Here is a 19,096-nt window from a genome sequence, read left to right as displayed (position 1 = left end):
AGCACTTTGAGATATCAGCTGATGTAAGAAGGGCTATATAAATACATTTGATTTGATTTTGAAACTGTTCGTATTTGAACATATCACAACCACAAACATGTGTCCAGTTACAAAGCTCTTTTTTTCTGAAAGGAAAAGTACACACAGATAGGCCGAACATAGTATAGGCCTACAACGTTTGAAACCTATGCACTCAAATCACCATGACTCGGTCACTGATTACCATTCATAAAAACAACCTATGAGAAACTTGGTTCCATGAACAAACTTAGGAATGTTATGGTCGGATATACGTAGTGTTGTATGATAGAAATATATGAAAAGGGGATGATTCTTACAATGGTGAAAGAGGAAAATGAGTACAAGTGTGATGCAGAGACAACATTTATAGATGCGAGTCCTATAGTACCACAAGTATGACTCCTATGCTTAAAACTGACATGCAGGTGTCTCCTAGAAAGAAACAGCTTATTTCCTTAGTCTGCAGTGTCTGTTCCTTATACAATCCACAGATCAAATGTTGCTTGTAGCCAGACATCTAAAATAACAGTACTTTTGATACATACATACAATATTGCATTGTTTAGGCCAATTCACTACTATATCTAAAAGACTTCTGACATCTCAGTTCTTCAGCATTCCTATGTAATTGAATCCCACTGTGACTCAACCATGTAAGTCCCTCAAAACAACAAGAATAGTCTCAATACCCAACACAATGGAGAAGATTGGAATTCTGATTACATTCAATACCCACAACCTCCATTCTCTTTGGGACAGAGAACCTACCCTGGCCCTGTCAATAGGTAAGGCCCATGACCTGACATCAGTGCCAAAATGAACCCCCCCCCCCTCTCTCTCATTGGGTGTCAGGGGTCGTGTAGTGGCCTGGCTGATTGGCCGACCGGCCCGTCAGTAGTGTGTTGTCGGCCATGGCGACCAGCTCGTCGACAGTGTGCAGCAGGTTGTGCTTGTGCTTCCTCAGCAGCCATTGGTTGAGCCGCTGGTCCCTGAAGCCCATCTCCAGCAGCACGGCCATCATGGAGGCGTCCTGGCTGGCCGGGTCCACACCACGCTGCAGTGAAGGGGGTGGGAGAGCCACGTCAAAAGGTTAGTTCTGGTTTGTCATGTTAAAGTGCACAGGGGTCATACAATAATACTGTACATACAACACTGTAAAAGACATGCATCACCTTGGTCTTTTGAGCCAAAAACACTTTAAAATAGATAAACTTGTATGACAGTTGTATGAAATGATCACTAATCTTTATGATGTTATAACCATTTATCATAGAGCATTTCAAAAGTTAAGTCAAGTTTTTATCTCATGGCAGTGTGTGACGAGGTGACGTATTGGGCAGTATGTGGGACCTACCTGTGTGGAGCAGCTCTGTCCGGTGAAGAGAGCCTTGTAGGCGGACGCTGCCACTGACAGAACCCCCTTGACTAGTCCCTCCGTGATACCACCTTGGCCCCTTTAGAACAGGAAGGATGTGGTCAGGCACTATGGGGAACAATTTGTTCCAGGGCCAGTGGTGTGGAGCTAGCAATGCTTTCACAAGACCCAAAATGCCACAAAGCGTGTGGGTCAACAAAACGTTGTGTCATTGTTATATCACCAATGACATCACGCCACGAAGGTCTTTAAATATCTTCTCTTTATTGCGGTTTTATCATTTACAGTTTTATCTTCTGACATCTACCTGTAGGCAGGTAGCGTAGTGGTTAAGGGCATTGGGCCAGTAACCGAAAGGTTTCTGGTTTGAATCCCGAGGTGAAATGGGTTGACGTGCCCTTGAGCGAGGCACTTAACCCTAATCTGGATGAGATCGTCTGCTAAATGACTAAAATGTCATGTGTCAAAAATACTGTGCCTATTATTAACAATGAATGATTAGTAGGCATTGAAACGTTTCATATTCATTTGTTGGCAGAAACCAAGTGTTTCAACTAAGACAAATGAGGACAAACATTTTTTATGAAAATAGATGTGTATAATTTCTACAACTAAACGAGGCTATTTTTTTAAACTTTTACCATTGAAAAGCGATATTACAAGTATAAATACAGTAAAGTACAAACACAAATGTTTGAAGCAAAATAGCGTTTTTTTTATTTTTATGACAACTGCTAAATTCAAGGAGTTGGTCTGATGGGTGCAGTCTCATGGCATCGGCCTCCCCCTTGCTTGCGGGAACAATGGAGAAGCAATAGAGGACCAAAGAAGAAAGGCCCACCTGCCATATCATGAGGAGACCCGGACCACCTATTGAGATGTGACTTTTGTTAAGTAAATCAGGTGATAAATGAGGTAATAGGGAGGCTGGAGTGGGTCTTTTAATATTGTGTAGGTGTTTCACCTTGGGCGCAGGGAGCTGCAGGGTCTGGAGTTGTACGTCTCCAAGGCACTGGCTAAGCCCGATGGTCTGGTTGAACTAGATACTGAAATATAGATGGGGGGGGGGACATACTGGATGAGAGAGCTATTATAGAACAGTTGAGACGTTTTCCTGTTCCCGTGTCTTCAAAACACACGTTTCCTTTCTGGTCAGTGGCCGCAGACAGCGAAGTGAACACATCCTCAAAAGAACACGACTGAACAAACACAAGACTAGCTAGTCACATTAGTTCAATTGCATATTTTTGGACTGTGTGATCAGAGCTTCAAAAAACACGTCGCGTCCGCTTCATGCAGTGAAAAGGCTGTATTTTGTAGACCCTTTCCCGACCGGCTGTGTGTCTGTCTTAACACCCACCATTTAAATGGACCGCTGGTTGGCATGGTTCTACTGGTCCAGACGCTTGTTGACTTGTTGGCTCTGCAACGTGGAATGCTTCAGACCTGGAAAACACACCGAAAAGAATGATATACTGATCGGAGAGAGAAGGGACAGTGGGACAAGAGTATAGTATGAGTCTGATAGTCCTCCTGCAGAAGATACTGAACAATTTGCACTTCACTTCAATAAAACACACTGCAAACATGTGTGATTGAACAGTAACATATCATCGGTCGTGATATCATTGTCCCCTGTAATATCTAAGCTGATAGCCTACTATTGCCTCAGAGAGCCCTCTCACCTGTGTGTGTACAGGGCCTGTGGGGGCAGGAGAGAGACCGGAGGTGGCACCACCTCAGGGGTAAGGGGGACAGCATCCAGCGTCTGGGAGGCACACAGCATCTGGTTGACACTGCTGTGGATGGCGGTCTCCGTGACTGTGGCTGCAGCCTCGCCCCTCTCTTGCCTCTCCCCCTCTGGGGTGGCTCTGTCCAGCTCCTCGGGCTCAGAGTCTGGCGCCGCCTCCTGCTCCACGGCTGCGGCAGTGACAGGCTCCAACAGGGCGGAGCTGTACGTGGAGTCGTCCAGCGGCCGACTGGTGTCGAAGCAGTCCGGCAGGACGATGACGTAGTCCTCGCAGGAGGAGGACAAGGTGGAGATTTGGCTGCTCACCTCGTCCCAGTCTGCTCGCTCTTCTTCTTCTTCCTCATGTTCTTTCTCCTCTTCAATCTCAACGTAGTTCTCATCCTCATCTTCTTTATCCTCAGCTTTCTGGTCCTTCACATCCTTTCTGGCTTTGTTGTCTTCCTTGTCCTCCTCCTTCATTGCATACAGCTCCATGTACACATGTTCAACCTCTGGGGCCAGAAGCACCTCTGAGGACAAAGCATTGAGAACAAACCAACATTTTTCTGATTATGTGTCGTAATCATGTCTTCTGCTGATTTACAATTGCCAATGTGTAAAAGGTGAGAACATTACTTGGTGCATTTTGACTTGAGTTACTAGAGTCTGTAAACAGAAGCAGACAGGCTGCAGTGAGAGCTGTTCCTTACCTGTGACAGTCTCCTTTGAAAGTGTGATCTGGGGAAGGCCTGGAGGTGAACCTTGATCTCTCATAACCCCCATCATCAGCAAATCTGGTCCTGTCACTCTTAATGCTGTGTCAAATACTTTCCTCCCGTATCCAAAGACAGGGCCCGAGGCTACAGCTTCAAAAACAACTTTAGTTTTAAACTTCAATTTAGACTATTTAGTTATTTAGCAGACGCGCTTATACAGAGCGACTTACAGTAGTGAGTGCATACATTTTCATACTGGTCCACCGTGCGAATCGAACCCACAACCCTGGCTATACAGAGTATTGCATGACAGTCATAACAAATACCACAGATAGTGAGTGGACAGAACAACCATACTTTATCGTTCAACTGAGTCTCATATCATTTTCACTTAGTGATGATTACATGTTTTCACATTTTGTTGGGAAATTCAACCAAACAAGATGGCCGCCTCACCTTTGGGCTTGCAGTAGCTGGGCTGATGTCTGCGAGGGAGCTTGTGGTCGGGAGCCTCCTCGAGGGCGAGGGAGCGGATCACCGTCTCACACACAAACTGAGTCCCGCTGATGTCTTCCTCCTCGTGGCCAGGTGGGTCAGAGTTCTCCTCGTTCACTCCTGACCACAACACCCAATACAAAGATTAGGGCCGTGCCCGATTCAGGGTCATCACTGGGACCAAAGCTTCTTTTCTCTCAACTTCTTTTACTCAAGCCGACACGTCCCCCTAGTTAACATAACGCCTCAAGTCTAGCCTACATTCATAAGCAACACAACATCTCACAATTTGATATTGTCTTCACTTATTTACTGTACAACTCAGTATGGTGAAAGTCCACGACATTCACCTCTGCCTTACCTAGCAGGTTGTTGACCCAGTTCATCTCAGTGTTGATTTCGATCTGGTCGGTGCCTGGGTGCTCCAGTAGAGGGCCATTGTGGGGCAGAGGGGACACACAGGGGGTCAGATCTACCATTGGAACAAAAACAAACTCATCTCGGTCATCACAAGTCTGACAAGCATTAGGTCTTGAAACTCTGAATATCGGGGAAAAAAATGCCCCACCAAAAAAATTGTGGTGGCATCGTATTATTTCTTACCGACTGGAGTGTTGTTCGGAACTTTCTCCAACTCTTGCACAATGTTAATATCCAGCAATTCAAAGGACAACAGATCCTAAAAAAACAATTTACAAATACAAAGCACAAATATCGTTGAGTCATTGAATAATGCATGAAGTTGCCCCGTGGTGTATGATAACGTCTACCTTTATGGCAAAGCCAACGCACTCTGCCTTGACCTAAGCCTTTCCTCACCTGTGCAGTGAGCAGGTCTACAGAGGGGAAGTGGTAGTCTCTGTGGCAGTAGTCTACAGACATGGCCAGACCACTGTCCCTGGAGCTGTTACTCGACATCCCCTCCACCTTCTCCACAACCACAGACCTGGGCTCCACCTCCTGAAGCACAGTGTGGGAGAATGTCCGAACATGAGCAAGGCTTGGAATGATATAATGATACTAATAGTGGTGGAAATAGGTTCAGTAATAAAACCTCAAAATCCAGCCTAAGTCCAGCCCTATAGAAGTGTCTGCATTAGCTACGTAAATATTATTGCTTTGTACCTGGTATCAAATTTGCTTCGTAAATCCATCCCTGCACTAGTGTATGTACTGGGTAAAGAAATGTGAATGGGACACAGAGGTGGTTGACTTGCCAGGCATTTGTTCTGAGGACAGTTGGTGTGTGGGCTGGTGCTGGGGGCCACCACAATGCTGCACCACACGCGAGGGCCAAACTGCTCTCCGCAGTGTGCAAGGCGCCAGTGGGAGGTGTAGGTGCCCTCCATCACCGGGGCGATGAAGGCCACACTGACCACGCCCACCTGGCCCGGCTGCAGGAGGGGCACGGCCACCTCACGCTTCTCCCCCAATGCCAGTGCCAGGTTGCCCCACATGCACTGCAGCTAAAGACACACACAAAGACACAGGCATGCAAAGAAGACACATACATTTACACAAACCCAAGGAACCAGACACAAACACTTAAAATGGAGAACTTACTGAATCCACAAAAGGCTGTAGCACTAGTCAGGTTAATAATCAGACAGGGTAAGTACTAATTACAAGTAATCAATAGTTACAAGTAGGTGGGGTTAGTTCTAGTATTCGGGTTAGGGATTGAGATCGTTTTAGTATGCAGGTTAGGGACTGAGATCGTTCCTCTCGGGTGGTACCTTGGTCTCTGAGGTCCAGTTGATGATGCCTGAGTTCTTCATCTTCCAATACTTGATGAACTTGGTGCCGGGCTCTCGGCGGGTCCCGTCGGGCAGATTTTCATCCAGAAACAAGGCAGCCATAGTGGGCACCAAGGTGGTGTAGGAGACCTCGGGACCCCTAGTATTTCAAGTGTACAGAGCATTGTTGAAAACAGCCCCGGCTTCAGACCCATCCCTGTTTTTTTATGAATCATCAAAAAAGCAGGATCCTTTTTTGCAGCTCAAAGCAATTTTTTGGTTTAGAAATATATGAAGCAGCAGCAGCAGATTCACACGTGAGGTAGTTCCATCATCCACCAGCGATAAACTCTATTACAACTATTACAAAGATGGCCTATTTCTTGGGAAAATATTTGATTTTTGCTCCATGCTGGGCCTAGAGACACCCAGCACTCTGACGCCCTCCCGGGGTGGCGCTTACTCTGGACTGGATGCCTGGGGGTCTGGGGCAGGGCCTGGTGCTGGGGCCTGGGTAGCAGCAGGGGCCTGGGTGGCGGCCACGTTGGATCTGGCGGAGGCAGAAGCAGGGCCGCTCCATTGCAGGCCCCTCTTCTCCAGCCTCAGCTTCTTCTTAATCTCCTTCACCTCGGCCTTGAGCTGCCTCCTCTCGGCTTTGAGGCGCTGACGCTCAGCCTTGCGCACGGTCCAGTCTCCTCGCCTTGGAAACCTGGGCACAAACAAAATATAGAGAGAGGTGTGAAGGCTGAGCATCTCCTGACAATACAAGAAAGTAAGATAGGTAAAGTAATGCATAGACAACATCACAGTAAAGGCAGGCTTCTACATCCAGCGGACTAACCTTAATTCTCCTGACATCCCATGCTCAGGGATGGAGAGGGGAGTCTTGGTTCTCACCAGGTTGTGGCTGGGGTCGTGGCTGTGTCGACACAGCTCACATAAGATACAGGACGGACACACTCTGTAGAAAAACAGGACACCAAAAAGAATGCACGGGCAAGGTTACTTATATTACTAATTGAAAGTGACATATTTCATGAGGAATAAGTAAAATAAACATTTTATACTATTTCAACTTCTGAGTTACTCATTAACAACATAATAGCACTGATCTGTTATTGTTGTGATGCGGTTTACCTGCACTGATAAGCTCCATCGGTGGCTGGTCTCTTGCATTTGCTGCATTCTGGAGTGTAGCCCAATGAGGAGTAGGCGGGGGGGCCGGTAGAGGAGGAGTTCACCCTTGGGCCTTTGATATTGACTCCGCCCACTGCTCCAAGGGCCTCGAGAGGCCCACCAGGGTTGGGGGCCTTGTGGGTGCAGCACTGGCCAGAGAAGTCGCTGCACATCCTCTCCACTACCTCCTTCACCACCTCATCCTTGAACTGACAGGAGAGGGATCCCGTTAAAAAAGTTTCCTACATTAAATTTTTTTAAAGTAGATTTTTAGGGACGTATTCCTTTATATTTCTGAAATAGTCAAGAATATAATTTCAATATGGACTTACTTTTTCCATGTAAGATCTAAACCAAGCTGGGGGAAGCTTATCCACCTATGAAATCAAATGATCGACATTAAACTCATTACGATTAGTCAAAATCATACTATGAAACCAAAGTGTGTGTTCATCAAATCTTAGCTCTAGTTCTATTATTACATTGGCACATTTCATGAAGACAACGAGTATATCGCTCATGCAAAAATAAACCATCCTGACAACGCTTTTCTTACATTCAGACAACATTACATCAACATTGAAAGCCACGAGTGGTGCTCTTACAGCATCTCTCTCAGGAGTGACCTGTGTGCCTTTGTCCACAGTCTTGACCCTGGAGGGGTACGGCGGGGCTGGCCGGAGTTCCCCCTTCAGCTCCTTCACTTCTTGGGTCTTGACCGGCCCAGTGCCAGTCTGACCCTGCTTCGCCTTGTAAACGTTCATGTGCAACTGGTTCCCCTGCTTCTCTGCACTCTGGAGGAAATACATTACACCACATGCCACGTTCAGTAATTACGTACAGCATTCTACACACTGGAAGAAAAAGTTAAAATAAATATTTTTTTGCTATTGAAACCCATGAAAGAACATGTAAGTTTGAATACCTTCACACCCTCCTTATATTCCTCTGAAACACAATCAAAAGAGATCAGAGAATACATTTGTGTTGGTGAAGATTATGAACTGTGAAGCTTTAATAACATTCACAATAAAAAAAAGCCTATTAAGTTAACACTTTATTTAATACCTTGGCTATTGACGGAAACCTGGATCAAAGAAAAAGGAGATACAGAAACAGATAGTGTTACACAATATCTTCAGTTTACTGTATTCAGTATACTGAATAATAAAAACAATTATTAATATTGGGGCGGCAGGTAGTCTGGTTCGAATCCCGGCGCCGAGGTAATAGCGGACAAAACCTCAATTACCTCGACTAACCGGTGCCCCAGGACATTGACTCTGTACCGGTACCCCCTTTATATAGGCTCACTACTGTTAACTTACTGCTGCTCTTTAATTATTTGTTACTTTTATTTCTTATTCTTTTCTCTTTTTTTAACTGCATTGTTGGTTAGGGGCCTGTAAGTAAGCATTTCACTGTAAGGTCTACCTGTTGTATTCGGCGCATGTGACTAATAAAATGCGATTTGATTTGACAAGGTGAAAAAAAATCCGTTCGCTGTGCACTTGTGCAAGGCTCTTAACCCTAATTGCTCCATCGGCGATGTACAACGCATGGCGACCCTCGTCGTGATCCTACTCTCTGGGGGAGTTACACTTGTGTGTAAGAGGATGAATATAAGAACACCTCCCCTGCTAATGTATCTCTTGTGTGTTATTATTACTACTGTTGTTGTACATCAGCAATGTTGGCACTGCATTCGTTGAAATAACACACAGTAGCACAAAATACATTTGAACTCACCTCCTCGTTGTCCTCATCAAAATATTTCACTTGAAAATGGCTTATTCCAAATGATGCTTTTATCTGCAGATTCAATTTTAAAAAGCATGATGATTGAGGATCAGCATAACAAGACAACATCACATATAATCATCATTTGTGTTGTTAGAAAGATAATTTGCAGTCAAATGTAATTCGTGTGGTGTAATGTTGTGCTAGCTAGGCCTGCTAGACAAGGGGCCTCGAAGAATCCAGGCTAGCTAAACTGCGCCAGCGCTACTTACCCAGGCTTCCACCGACTCCCATTCCGACTTGTCCAAATCTGGAGCGACAAATCTCTTTACATTTCCCCTGAAATTCACTTTAATAGTAACAGGGAGCCCCATTGCTGCTTTTCTTTTTTAAATATGGACAATCATGGAAGGTAATAGCGGACAAAACGAGCTTTCGCACTCGCCAATCCTCTTGTTTACATCTTCAGCTGCGTTCAGGAAAATACGATGACGCGTTCAGTGCATACCTAATGCGCACGCGTATTCTTTTGTAGTGTTGTCGCATGTTGAATACGTCATTTTTAAGCTCACAAGTGTGGCTGACGGGAGTGGGAAAACCACACGTTTAGCCCCGAATTTAATGAATTGAGGACAATCGTACTTTTCCCCCATTTGTGGTTAAAGAAGATGAATTCTCTCCTCAAGGTGGACAATGAACTCAAAACTAAGGTAAAACGTGATTTATCAACGCCACATGTCACGAGACATCATGGGGGAAAGTTGCTAGCTAGCTAATGTAACGCTAACGTGACCTAGCTTGCAATTATATGAATCAGAATGAGGCCAATTGTTTAAGGTAATTTGCTTTATCTTATGGCGCCCGTCATAACGGACAAGGCAAACTGTCTAACAACATGGTGCACCTCCCTGAACAAAAGGGTTGCTGTGCCGCATATTTCGGTGCGAGCTAACGGTGTCGAGATACCGGTAACTCAATTTAGGCCTAGTCAGTAGAGTAAGCATGTTGAAATGACGTTGATGAACTGATGACTGGTATCATATGGCAGACAGTAGTCTAGTCTACTCACTTGTTGTATTTAAACAGACTTGTTGATTTTTTTTATTTTATTGTTTGCCTGTGATATGACAGTTGTTTGGTTGTTATTTGTTCAGGTCGATGCTTTCAGAGAACGAATTACTGGGGAGGTGAGTTTCCTTTTAGTGGTTTATTCATTGAGGGACAAAAGCCAATATTGTAGCTAGCTACCTGTATCTAGATCTGAATGTCATTTTCCAACTCAACTCTTTTGTTTCACAGGCGGAGGAGTTAGTTGCACGTTTTTTCCCAAATAAGTTATTGGAACTCGACCATTTCCTCAAGGTAAACTTATTTATGTCATCAACATGAAATGATTAGTCAAATGTCCTCTGACTTCCCTTTATAGTGTGTGTATGTGTTGTTGGTCATCTTTTGCAGGATCCTGGCTTAAACATCTGTGAACTGAAGGAAATACACTCAGAAATCAACTTGACTGTGCCAGACCCCATTATACTCTCGAACCTCCACGATGGACTTGAAGCGGTGAGACTTGGAATGGAATTTAACACCCTGTAATTACCAAATGCCATCTGTGATTGCATGTGTTCATTGTAAACAACTTGATATCCTCTTCAAAGCAAAATGCCAAAAAGAGGAAGATGGAAGATGGCTCTGGGGAGGACAAGGGTGAGTAATTCACACACATTTTTACCACGTGTGAGTTTTCTGGTGTTTAGTTTTTTTACCACAAGCCTAGTGTATGGGTGCCTGGCTTTGTCTGAAAGTGGGGTGGGAAAGCTTTGGTATAATGGCTGCTCCCGAGTGGCCCAGCGGTCTAAAACACTGTATCTCAGTGCTAGAGGTGGCACTACAGACCCTGGTTCAATCCCGGGCTGTATCCCAACCGGCTGTGATCGGGGGATCCTATAGGGCGGCGCACAATTGGCCCAGCGTTGTCCGGGTTAGGGGAGTGTTTGGCCGGGGTAGGCCATCATTTTAAAATAAGAATTTGTTCTCAACTGACTTGTCTCGTTAAATAAAGGTTAAATAAAATACATATAAAGTAATGCAAACAGACCCTGCGCAAGGATAAAGTGCCTAAGGGGGCAATTGAAATCGGTGAGGGGGCACATTTTTGGGGGGTTCTTGGAATTTATATTGAATTCTGCTTATATCACGCTATACCACAAACATAAAGTTCAAATGCAGAGACTCAGACTATTGAGTGCTTTTGGTTGGTGGGAAATATGTAGCCCTCACATTTTATTGGTCACATACATGTTTAGCAGATGTTATTGCGGGTTTAGCAAAATGCTTGTGTTTCTAGTTCCCACAGTGCAGTAATATCTAACAAGGTGTATCGAACAATTTCACAACAATACACACACATCTAAAGTAAAGGAATGGAATTAAGAATATATAAATATTTGGACACGCAATATTGGAGCGGCATAGACAAATACAGTAGAATAGAATACAGTATACATATGAGTAATGCAAATTATGTCAACATTATTAACATGACTAGTGTTCCATTATTAAAGTGGCCAGTGATTTCAAGTCTATATATATAGGGCAGCAGCCTCTAATGTGCTAGAGATGGCTATTTAACAGTATGATGGCCTTGAGATAGAAGCTGTTTTTCAGTCTCTCTGTCCCAGCTTTGATGCACCTGTACTGACCTCGCCTGCTGGATGATAGCGGGGTGAACAGGCAGTGGCTCGGCTGGTTGTTGTCCTTGATGATCTTTTTGGCCTTCCTGTGACATCGGGTGCTGTAGGTGTCCTGGAGGGCAGGTAGTTTGCCCCCGATGATGCGTTGGTTAGACTGCACCACCCCCTGAAGATCCCTGCGGTTGTGTGCTGTGCAGTTGCTGAACCAGGCGGTGGTATAGCCCAACAGGATGCTCTCAATATTGCATCTGTAGAAGTTTTGAAGGTTTTAGGTGCCAAGGCGCTTTTGCGCCTTCTTCACCACACTGTCTGGTCTGTGGGTGGACCATTTCAGTTTGCCAGTGATGTGTACGCCGAGGAACTTGAAGCTTTCCACCTGCTGTTTCCTGACGTCCACGATCAGCTTCTTTGTTTTGTTTTCATTGAGTGAGAGGTTGTTTTCCAGGCACCACACTCCCAGGGCCTTCACCTCCTCCCTGTAGGCTCGTCATTGTTGGTAATCAGGCATACTGTTGTGTAATCTGCAAACTTGATGATTGAGTTGGAGGCGTGCGTGGCCACGCAGTCGTGGGAACAGGAGGTGGCTGAGCACGCACCATTGTGGGGCCCCTGTGTTGAGGATCAGCGAAGTGGAGGTGTTTCCTACCTTCACCATCTGGGGGCGGACGGTCAGGAAGTCCAGGACTGGGTTCAGACCCAGGGTCCCAAACTTAATGATGAGAATGGAGGGTACTATGTGGTTGAACGCTGAGCTGTAGTCAATGAACAGCGTTCTTACATAGGTATTCCTCTTGTCCAGGTGGGATTAGGGCAGTGTGATGGCGTCTGCATCGTCTGTGGATCTATTGGGGCAGTAAGCAAATTTGAAGTGGGTCTAGGGTGTCAGCTAAGGTAGAGGTGATATGATCCTTGACTAGTCTCTCAACGCACTTTATAATGACAGAAGTGAGTGCTATGGGGCGATAGTCATTTTGTTCAGTTACAAACAGCCTATGTGAATGCAGTCATACACACAGGTGTCTTAACAAAACAATGCGAACTAAATGCTGAAAAGTAGTACCCTAGTTATTCATGCAAACTAAGATACTAAATAGCAGTTTGTCTTAGATTACCGACACAACTGCGAATATGAACGAACACAATGCCGGCATACATTAAAAACAGTTTCAATACGTGCAGATCCATTTAAAACCATGAAAGCCTACATTATATTGCTATGGTTATCTATTTCTATGATGAAACATACCAATATGTAGCTATACCCAGGAGAGTAATTTGGTTTCTTGCATTGGAATGATATTGATTTCTGCTTATATCACAACAAAACATAAAACTTAAAATGCAGAGACCATTGAGTGCTTTTGACCAAGAAGTGGCAGGATGGTGCGAAATCTGTTTTGCTCTATCAGCACCTTGGACAGCGCGCTACACACTAAGCAAGGCTGTTTTGGCAATGAAAATATAGGCTAGCTAAAGAAGTCATTTTGCCTTTGCATAGCCTAGGTGTTTGCTGAAAATGAAGCCACTGGCTATACTACCAAGATTTTGATGTAAAACCAACCAATTAAACTGAACAACATAAACGCATCATGCAACAATTTCAATGATTTTACTGAGTTACAGTTCATTTAAGGAAATCGGGTCAATTGAAGTAAATTCATTAATCCCTAATATATGGATTTCACATGACTGGACAGGGGCACAACCATGGTTGGGCCTCGGGAGACATAGCCCCCCCCCCCCCCACAAGGGCTGTATTACAGACAGAAATACTCCTCAGTTTCATCAGCTGTCCGGGTGGCTGGTCTGACAATCCCGCAGGGGAAGAAGCCGGATGTGGAGGTCCTGGGCTGGTGTAGTTACACAGGGTCTGCGATTGTGAGGCCGGTTGGACGTACTGACTAAAACAACATGAGGCGGCTTATGGTAGAGAAATGAACATTCACTTCTCTGGCAACAGCTCTGGTGGAGATTCCTGTAGTCAGCATGCCAACTGCATGCTCCCTCAACTTGAGACATCTGTGGCATTGTGTTGTGACAAAACGGTACATTTTAGAGTGGTATTTTATTGTCCCCAGCACAATATGCACTTGTGTAATGATCATGCTGTTTGATCAGCTTCTTGATACAATGAGAAATGCTCACCAACAGGGATGTAAACACATTTGTGCACAACATTTGAGAAATAAGCTTTTTGTGCGTTTGAAACATTTCAGGGATTTTTTAAAACTTCAGCTAATGAAACATGGGACCAACACTTTACATGTTGCGTTTTATATTTTAGTTCAGCATAGGTTTGTTTCTTACCTTTTCAGAAGAGTTGCAGTCTTGATGCTCTGTTGAACTTCCTGAGTAATTGATCATTTCATTCTTCCCGAAATCGTCTTGTAAGATCCCCCTCAAATGCCAGTTGGATTAGTTGAGCTTTCGTTGGATGTAGCATGCTTCTTCTGTGCTGACTGAACACATTTGTCAGTGGAAAATAAGTTGTTGCCAGCTGCCTATCATTTAACAAGTGTTGACACCTCAGTTCCCAGTGCACGCCAAACTAGTTTTTCTTTCCACAGTGCAGTGCATTTCAAATGCTCCCTGTTTGATGCGTGGCTAGTGAATCCTTTGGTTCCATCAATAGCATGCTTCCAGTTAGAATACCCGCCTTGGACCCAATACAGAACTTTTGACATGGGAACCAAAATGACATCTGCAGAAACCCCGTATTCCTTCCTCTCTGTTCCTATGAACCAGTTGCTATTAAATGGACGTTTTTCAACAGAAAACCTGCGGCTAGGTTAAGATTCTAACCTGGTCCGCCTCCTCTGTTCCAAGATTTGTCAGGAACAGTCAGAAGTGGAAGGGGCTGTGGAGCCATTATCCCGGTGGCGGTTGTTGAAGGGTGCGTCGGCTCTTCACCCGAAACTAGTCGAAGCTCGGCAGCAGCATCTTCTGCAGGGTTTGCCGGCGGCCTCGGTGGTTTGACTTCTGATATCCACTGTGGCTGGTTAGAGCTACATAAGCTAATAGCACTAATGACTTTTTACAGCTAGCAAAGAAGCTAACTGAACTCCAGTGGTGGGGCGTGAAGCAGCTTAAACTGTAAACTTGACCCTGTCTTTAGTTCTCTACTAAGGTGCAACCTTTTGTGGGCTGGTGGAAGGCTACTCAGTCCTACTGCGCTCCAGCGAAATCAGACATGCCTGTGCTCGTCATGGTTCTAACAGGCAAAGTGAAACCCTACAATCAATTTGCTTGTGGTGAATGCAGCTCAAATGATATGTAACAATACAATTGGACCAACGCTGTCGGATATGAAACAACGATACAAATGTAAGAGCACAACAAAATGGATAAAGAATATTATTATTGCAGGTGCCTTTTCATTTTAAGCATCAGTGGTACAAACTAGTGCTTTCTAACTGCACTGAACCAACACAGTGTGCGTGGGAGCGAAGCAAAACTTTAGAGTGGTCAAAACAATTAATCTTGAGGCGATGGGGGGTGGGTGCAAAATGCAATCTGTTTTATTATGCCCAATGTATGATATTTTTCTAGTAAAGTGGGGATGCAGCTGCTCCGTTTGCTCCTATGGTCAAGTCCAGTGGTAAAACCTCTCTTGTTCATCTTCTCTTCCCCTTCTACAGTGGCTGGCACCAAGGTTTTTGTCATGCCCGGCGGGATGATGAAGAGCAATGCCAAGCTGGTGGACCTGATCGAGAAGGTCAAGCCAGAGATCAGGACACTGATAGAGAAATGTAACACGGTACGTAGCTTTATCCCACACCGTTTCTTCCTTAATCTATTCGGGCGGGTGCTCGTGTCACTCATTGCTTGTCGCCCATGATCGAATATTCAGTCTTTCTTGTTCTTCAGGTCAAAATGTGGGTTCAGTTGCTTATCCCGAGAATAGAAGATGGCAACAACTTTGGAGTTTCAATTCAGGTGCCGTGTTTACTTTTTAAAATGTATTAAAAGGTCAAAGGTTATTGCTGTCTGTACCTAAGGTCTCATTGAAGTGTATAGCTACATTGAACCATTACTCAATTGCTGATTTGGCCTCTGCAGGAGGAGACAGTTGCTGAACTCCGAACAGTGGAGGGAGAGGCAGCATCTTACCTCGACCAGATATCCAGGTACTAACCTCAACCCAGTCTTTACTTTGTTTACACTGAGCACTCTCACTGTAGTAGACTGTGTGATCATCTTATTTCCTATCTGCCCATAGATACTACATCACAAGAGCAAAGCTGGTGTCCAAAATAGCAAAATACCCACATGTGGTAAGTGTGATTTGCAAACTGCAGGTCTGGTTGACAAGCTTCTTCCAGGCAGAAACCTATCTACACCGTGTGTGCATTTACTGAGGGCAAAACGATGGTATGGATATTTGGATATCCTTCCAACCCTAGTATGCATATTTTACCTGCACCTACATTACTATTTACCTTATGTTACTCTGTCGCTAAACAGGAGGACTACCGGCGCACAGTGACGGAGATTGATGAGAAAGAATACATCAGCCTCAAGATCATAGTTTCAGAGCTGAGAAATCAATACGTGAGTCCAATGTCCTGTTATACACAGGAATAGTTTTCCTCGCCATCCATTTCTACCCGCAAGTTAACACGTTGCGTTCTAATCCTGAACTCTGCTCTGCTACAGGTAACGTTACACGACATGATCTTGAAGAACATTGACAAGATAAAGAAGCCTAGGAGCAGTAATGCTGAGGCGTTGTACTAAGACTGACCCAACCACCCTTCCCCTGCCATGTTGTCAAGTTTTACGGTACCCCCGAGCCTGGGTTTGGGTCGTCTGACAGACTAGAGCTAGACCATCACATCCAGATCAGTACAATCCAGAAACCATAGGCCCAGTAGAGACAACCACACGCGTATTTTCGTTTTTGATTTGTAAAATATCGTCATTGTTTTAAAACCCTTTCCAGAATACGTTATGAGATTGCTCGACGAACAGAGAGAGAGGTCTAGAAAAAGAAGTGCTATGTATTTTTAAAAATGTAATTAAAAAACATTTTGTCCATGCATCTCTCACTGTCTTTTGTTGAACTTATTTAGACCCAGCTCTGTTTTAGATTTGTCCAAGATAGCGTTGACCATTTTGTTATCTGTCTACTGTTTTATGGAATGTGTTCTATGGCTGCGATAGGAGACAAGTCCCATGTAGGTCACTGAAGAAGTGCTTTTAGCAGCTGTGTGTTCAATTACGCTGGTGGTAATGGCTGACTGACTTTATGCTGGATATTATGGACTCAAAGCAGAACAATTATTTCAGAATATAAGATTGTTTTGATTGTTTTATTTTTGTATTTCTTAAAATGTATTTAAAGACATGCTCCGGAACTTTGGCAACTACTAAGCTGTGCTGCACCATTTTCCCCACATGGGCCAGCCACCTAGCAATATGAGTTCAAGCCAATGAGCTTCAGCTCCTCGCCATTTGAGTGACGGCTAGCAAGAGGCGCAAACACAGCAGAGTAAGTGAGAGCAATGACGTGGATATATGTTATGTGGAATGCAATTTTCTGGGACCAATTTTGGTTCATGAGTGCTACGTTCAGAACTACTGGTTAAGTATACAGAAGTATCTCTTTAAACAGGGAAATCCCATTGAAAAAACAAACCCGTTCCTAAGTAAAAGTCAGAGACATTTTAAAGGGTCCTTGTTAGATGAACTACAAGAATGCTGTTAACTCCAGAAAGGTGTTTCTTCAACTCATTTTACTGAATTGAGTGATTTTGCAAGAAGGCATTTGGAATAGTTTCATCATGCTTGATGTTCTTCAGGGGTGAAATGGATCATGCAGTATTAGACATCGTTACACTCATTTCTGCTCACATATACCATTGACATAACCATACCGTAACCCGTTTTAGCAATGCACTTGTCACCCAGTAGATGACGCTAAACAGTACATGTAAGGCTGGTGTTAAATGAACATCCCCAGCAATGCAAAAGTCAGTAATCATGATTTACCTTTATAATCACACACATCTGATTCGACCGAATTGCATCTTGATCACTTACGTAGCGGACCTTTATGTTTTGATTATGTGATTGGAAAAGGTCCCTTTTGTGTACATCAGATCAAAGAACAAATGTGCCTGGCATTAGTTCACATGACAAACATGCAATACATGGGTTTTACAGACGATGTTTTGTTCAGGTATTCAGAGGAAATTATATCCACCTTTCAAACAATGTATATTAATGATGAGGCCATCTGCGCTCTTACGGTCCTTACTATTGAATAGTGTCTGTTCCAGGTGCATAGAAGTCAAAATAAGACTACTGAAAAAGATTGAGACTGCACACTGTCGAAAAAAGGAATACATTCAAAACTGAAGCTTAAATACAAAATAAAACTGTGGTGCACAAAAAAATAACCCAAGAAAGTGCAAAAATCGAAGTTGAAAAAAGTTTCAGCCTCAGGCCATCATCATTGTAAATTCGCACACACACCTGGCTTGTATTTCAAGGATAATGTCACATGATCAGGTGTCCTTAATGTTTTGTATACTCAGTGTATATGTTTTACATGCTTTTTATTTATTTTTGCATGTCAAAATGCCTTTGTTGTAAATGTTTTTGCGCCACACTGGTGGCAGTTGTGAAAAAAGTCAATCGTTGGAAGTGTTGCAAAGTTAATTGAAGTTAATGCCACTGTTGATTTATATAATTATTTAATTAAAAACGCTTTGGAACCCATAGCGACCATCAACGGACTTTTTTAAAATTACTATTGCGGCCGCGAACGGCCTTGTTTTTCTAACAATATCTGTGTCGCAAAATGTACTTTCTAACAAACTTGTCGTATTCGCGTGGCTGTTATTAACCAGAAACCGGAAAGGTATAATGTCATTTTACTTTTTAAAATGTAAAAAAATCACTTAGTCAGAGCCATAAGTATGTGGACAGGGACACAGTTTGCATCATCTTGGCTCTGTACACCACCACAAAGGATTTGATAGGAAACAATCCAGATGTGCTTTACTTGTAGACTTTCATCTTTAATTTAAGGGTTTTGTGAAAATTATTGTATGAACCGTATAGGAATTACAACCATTTTTATACATAGCTCCCCAATTTTAGGGGCTAAAGAGTAATTGGATAAAATGGATTAAATAGTTTTTTTCCTATTCAATGTACACACAATACCCCATAATGACAAAGCAAAGACAGGTTTTTAGACATTTTTGCAAATGTATAAAAATAAATAAACTATGTAAATGTTATACGTATTCAGACCCTTTACTGAAGCACCTTTGGCAGTGATTACAGCCTCGAGTCTTGGGTAAGACAGTATAAGCTTGGCACACCTGCATTTGGGGAGTTTCTCCCATTCTCTACAGATCCTCTCAAGCTCTGTCAGGTTGGATGGGGAGTGTCGCTGCGCAGCT

The 19,096-nt window shown here is 43.8% G+C and overlaps 2 protein-coding genes across 6 annotated transcripts; one reads left to right on the top strand and one right to left on the bottom strand.

Annotated features, from left to right (window-relative positions):
- Nucleotides 1-102: 102 nt before the first annotated feature.
- Nucleotides 103-9,486, bottom strand: LOC120029328 (next to BRCA1 gene 1 protein-like). Of its 5 annotated transcripts, XM_038974558.1 has the most exons (21): nucleotides 9,261-9,486; nucleotides 8,998-9,060; nucleotides 8,317-8,335; nucleotides 8,174-8,196; nucleotides 7,854-8,042; nucleotides 7,581-7,625; nucleotides 7,210-7,457; nucleotides 6,914-7,033; nucleotides 6,536-6,781; nucleotides 6,073-6,232; nucleotides 5,554-5,802; nucleotides 5,156-5,296; nucleotides 4,940-5,015; nucleotides 4,698-4,808; nucleotides 4,298-4,456; nucleotides 3,836-3,991; nucleotides 3,082-3,655; nucleotides 2,757-2,842; nucleotides 2,361-2,442; nucleotides 1,376-1,475; nucleotides 103-1,075 (listed from the first exon to the last, which is right to left on the bottom strand). In XM_038974558.1, the coding sequence occupies exons 1-21, from the start codon at nucleotides 9,360-9,362 to the stop codon at nucleotides 860-862; spliced, it is 3,165 nt and encodes a 1,054-aa protein (XP_038830486.1). In that variant the 5' UTR covers nucleotides 9,363-9,486; the 3' UTR covers nucleotides 103-859. The 5 variants fall into 5 exon arrangements, 4 of the variants coding, with proteins under 4 accessions (XP_038830486.1, XP_038830487.1, XP_038830489.1 ...); XR_005473582.1 differs by lacking the exon at nucleotides 2,361-2,442 and having other exon boundaries at nucleotides 959-1,075; XM_038974560.1 differs by lacking the exons at nucleotides 103-1,075; nucleotides 1,376-1,475 and adding an exon at nucleotides 1,482-2,266.
- Nucleotides 9,487-9,550: 64 nt separating this feature from the next.
- LOC120029329 (proteasome activator complex subunit 3-like) lies at nucleotides 9,551-16,722 on the top strand. Its single transcript, XM_038974562.1, has 11 exons — nucleotides 9,551-9,698; nucleotides 10,143-10,175; nucleotides 10,288-10,350; nucleotides 10,447-10,551; nucleotides 10,647-10,695; nucleotides 15,320-15,438; nucleotides 15,549-15,617; nucleotides 15,741-15,808; nucleotides 15,901-15,955; nucleotides 16,146-16,232; nucleotides 16,338-16,722. Exons 1-11 carry the CDS (start codon nucleotides 9,657-9,659, stop codon nucleotides 16,416-16,418), a joined length of 771 nt encoding a protein of 256 aa, XP_038830490.1. The 5' UTR covers nucleotides 9,551-9,656; the 3' UTR covers nucleotides 16,419-16,722.
- Nucleotides 16,723-19,096: the final 2,374 nt, after the last annotated feature.

This window comes from Salvelinus namaycush, chromosome 35 (assembly GCF_016432855.1).
Source record: "Salvelinus namaycush isolate Seneca chromosome 35, SaNama_1.0, whole genome shotgun sequence".
Classification (NCBI taxonomy): domain Eukaryota; kingdom Metazoa; phylum Chordata; class Actinopteri; order Salmoniformes; family Salmonidae; genus Salvelinus; species Salvelinus namaycush.
Note: the sequence above shows the minus strand (reverse complement) of the source record. Positions and strands in the feature narration are given on the sequence as shown.

Bases quoted from the DNA above. Each gene is read 5' to 3' on its own strand.
- LOC120029328 (XM_038974558.1), bottom strand. From the start codon at position 9,362: ATGGGGCTCCCTGTTACTATTAAAGTGAATTTCAGGGGAAATGTAAAG. The intron at 8,043-8,173 runs GTATTCAAACTT...TATTTCCTCCAG, and splicing joins AATATAAGGAGGGTGTGAAG to AGTGCAGAGAAGCAGGGGAA. The intron at 6,233-6,535 runs GTAAGCGCCACC...TTGAAATACTAG, and splicing joins CCCCAGGCATCCAGTCCAGA to GGGTCCCGAGGTCTCCTACA.
- LOC120029329 (XM_038974562.1), top strand. From the start codon at position 9,657: ATGAATTCTCTCCTCAAGGTGGACAATGAACTCAAAACTAAG. The intron at 10,696-15,319 runs GTGAGTAATTCA...CCCCTTCTACAG, and splicing joins TGGCTCTGGGGAGGACAAGG to TGGCTGGCACCAAGGTTTTT. The intron at 15,809-15,900 runs GTACTAACCTCA...ATCTGCCCATAG, and splicing joins TACCTCGACCAGATATCCAG to ATACTACATCACAAGAGCAA.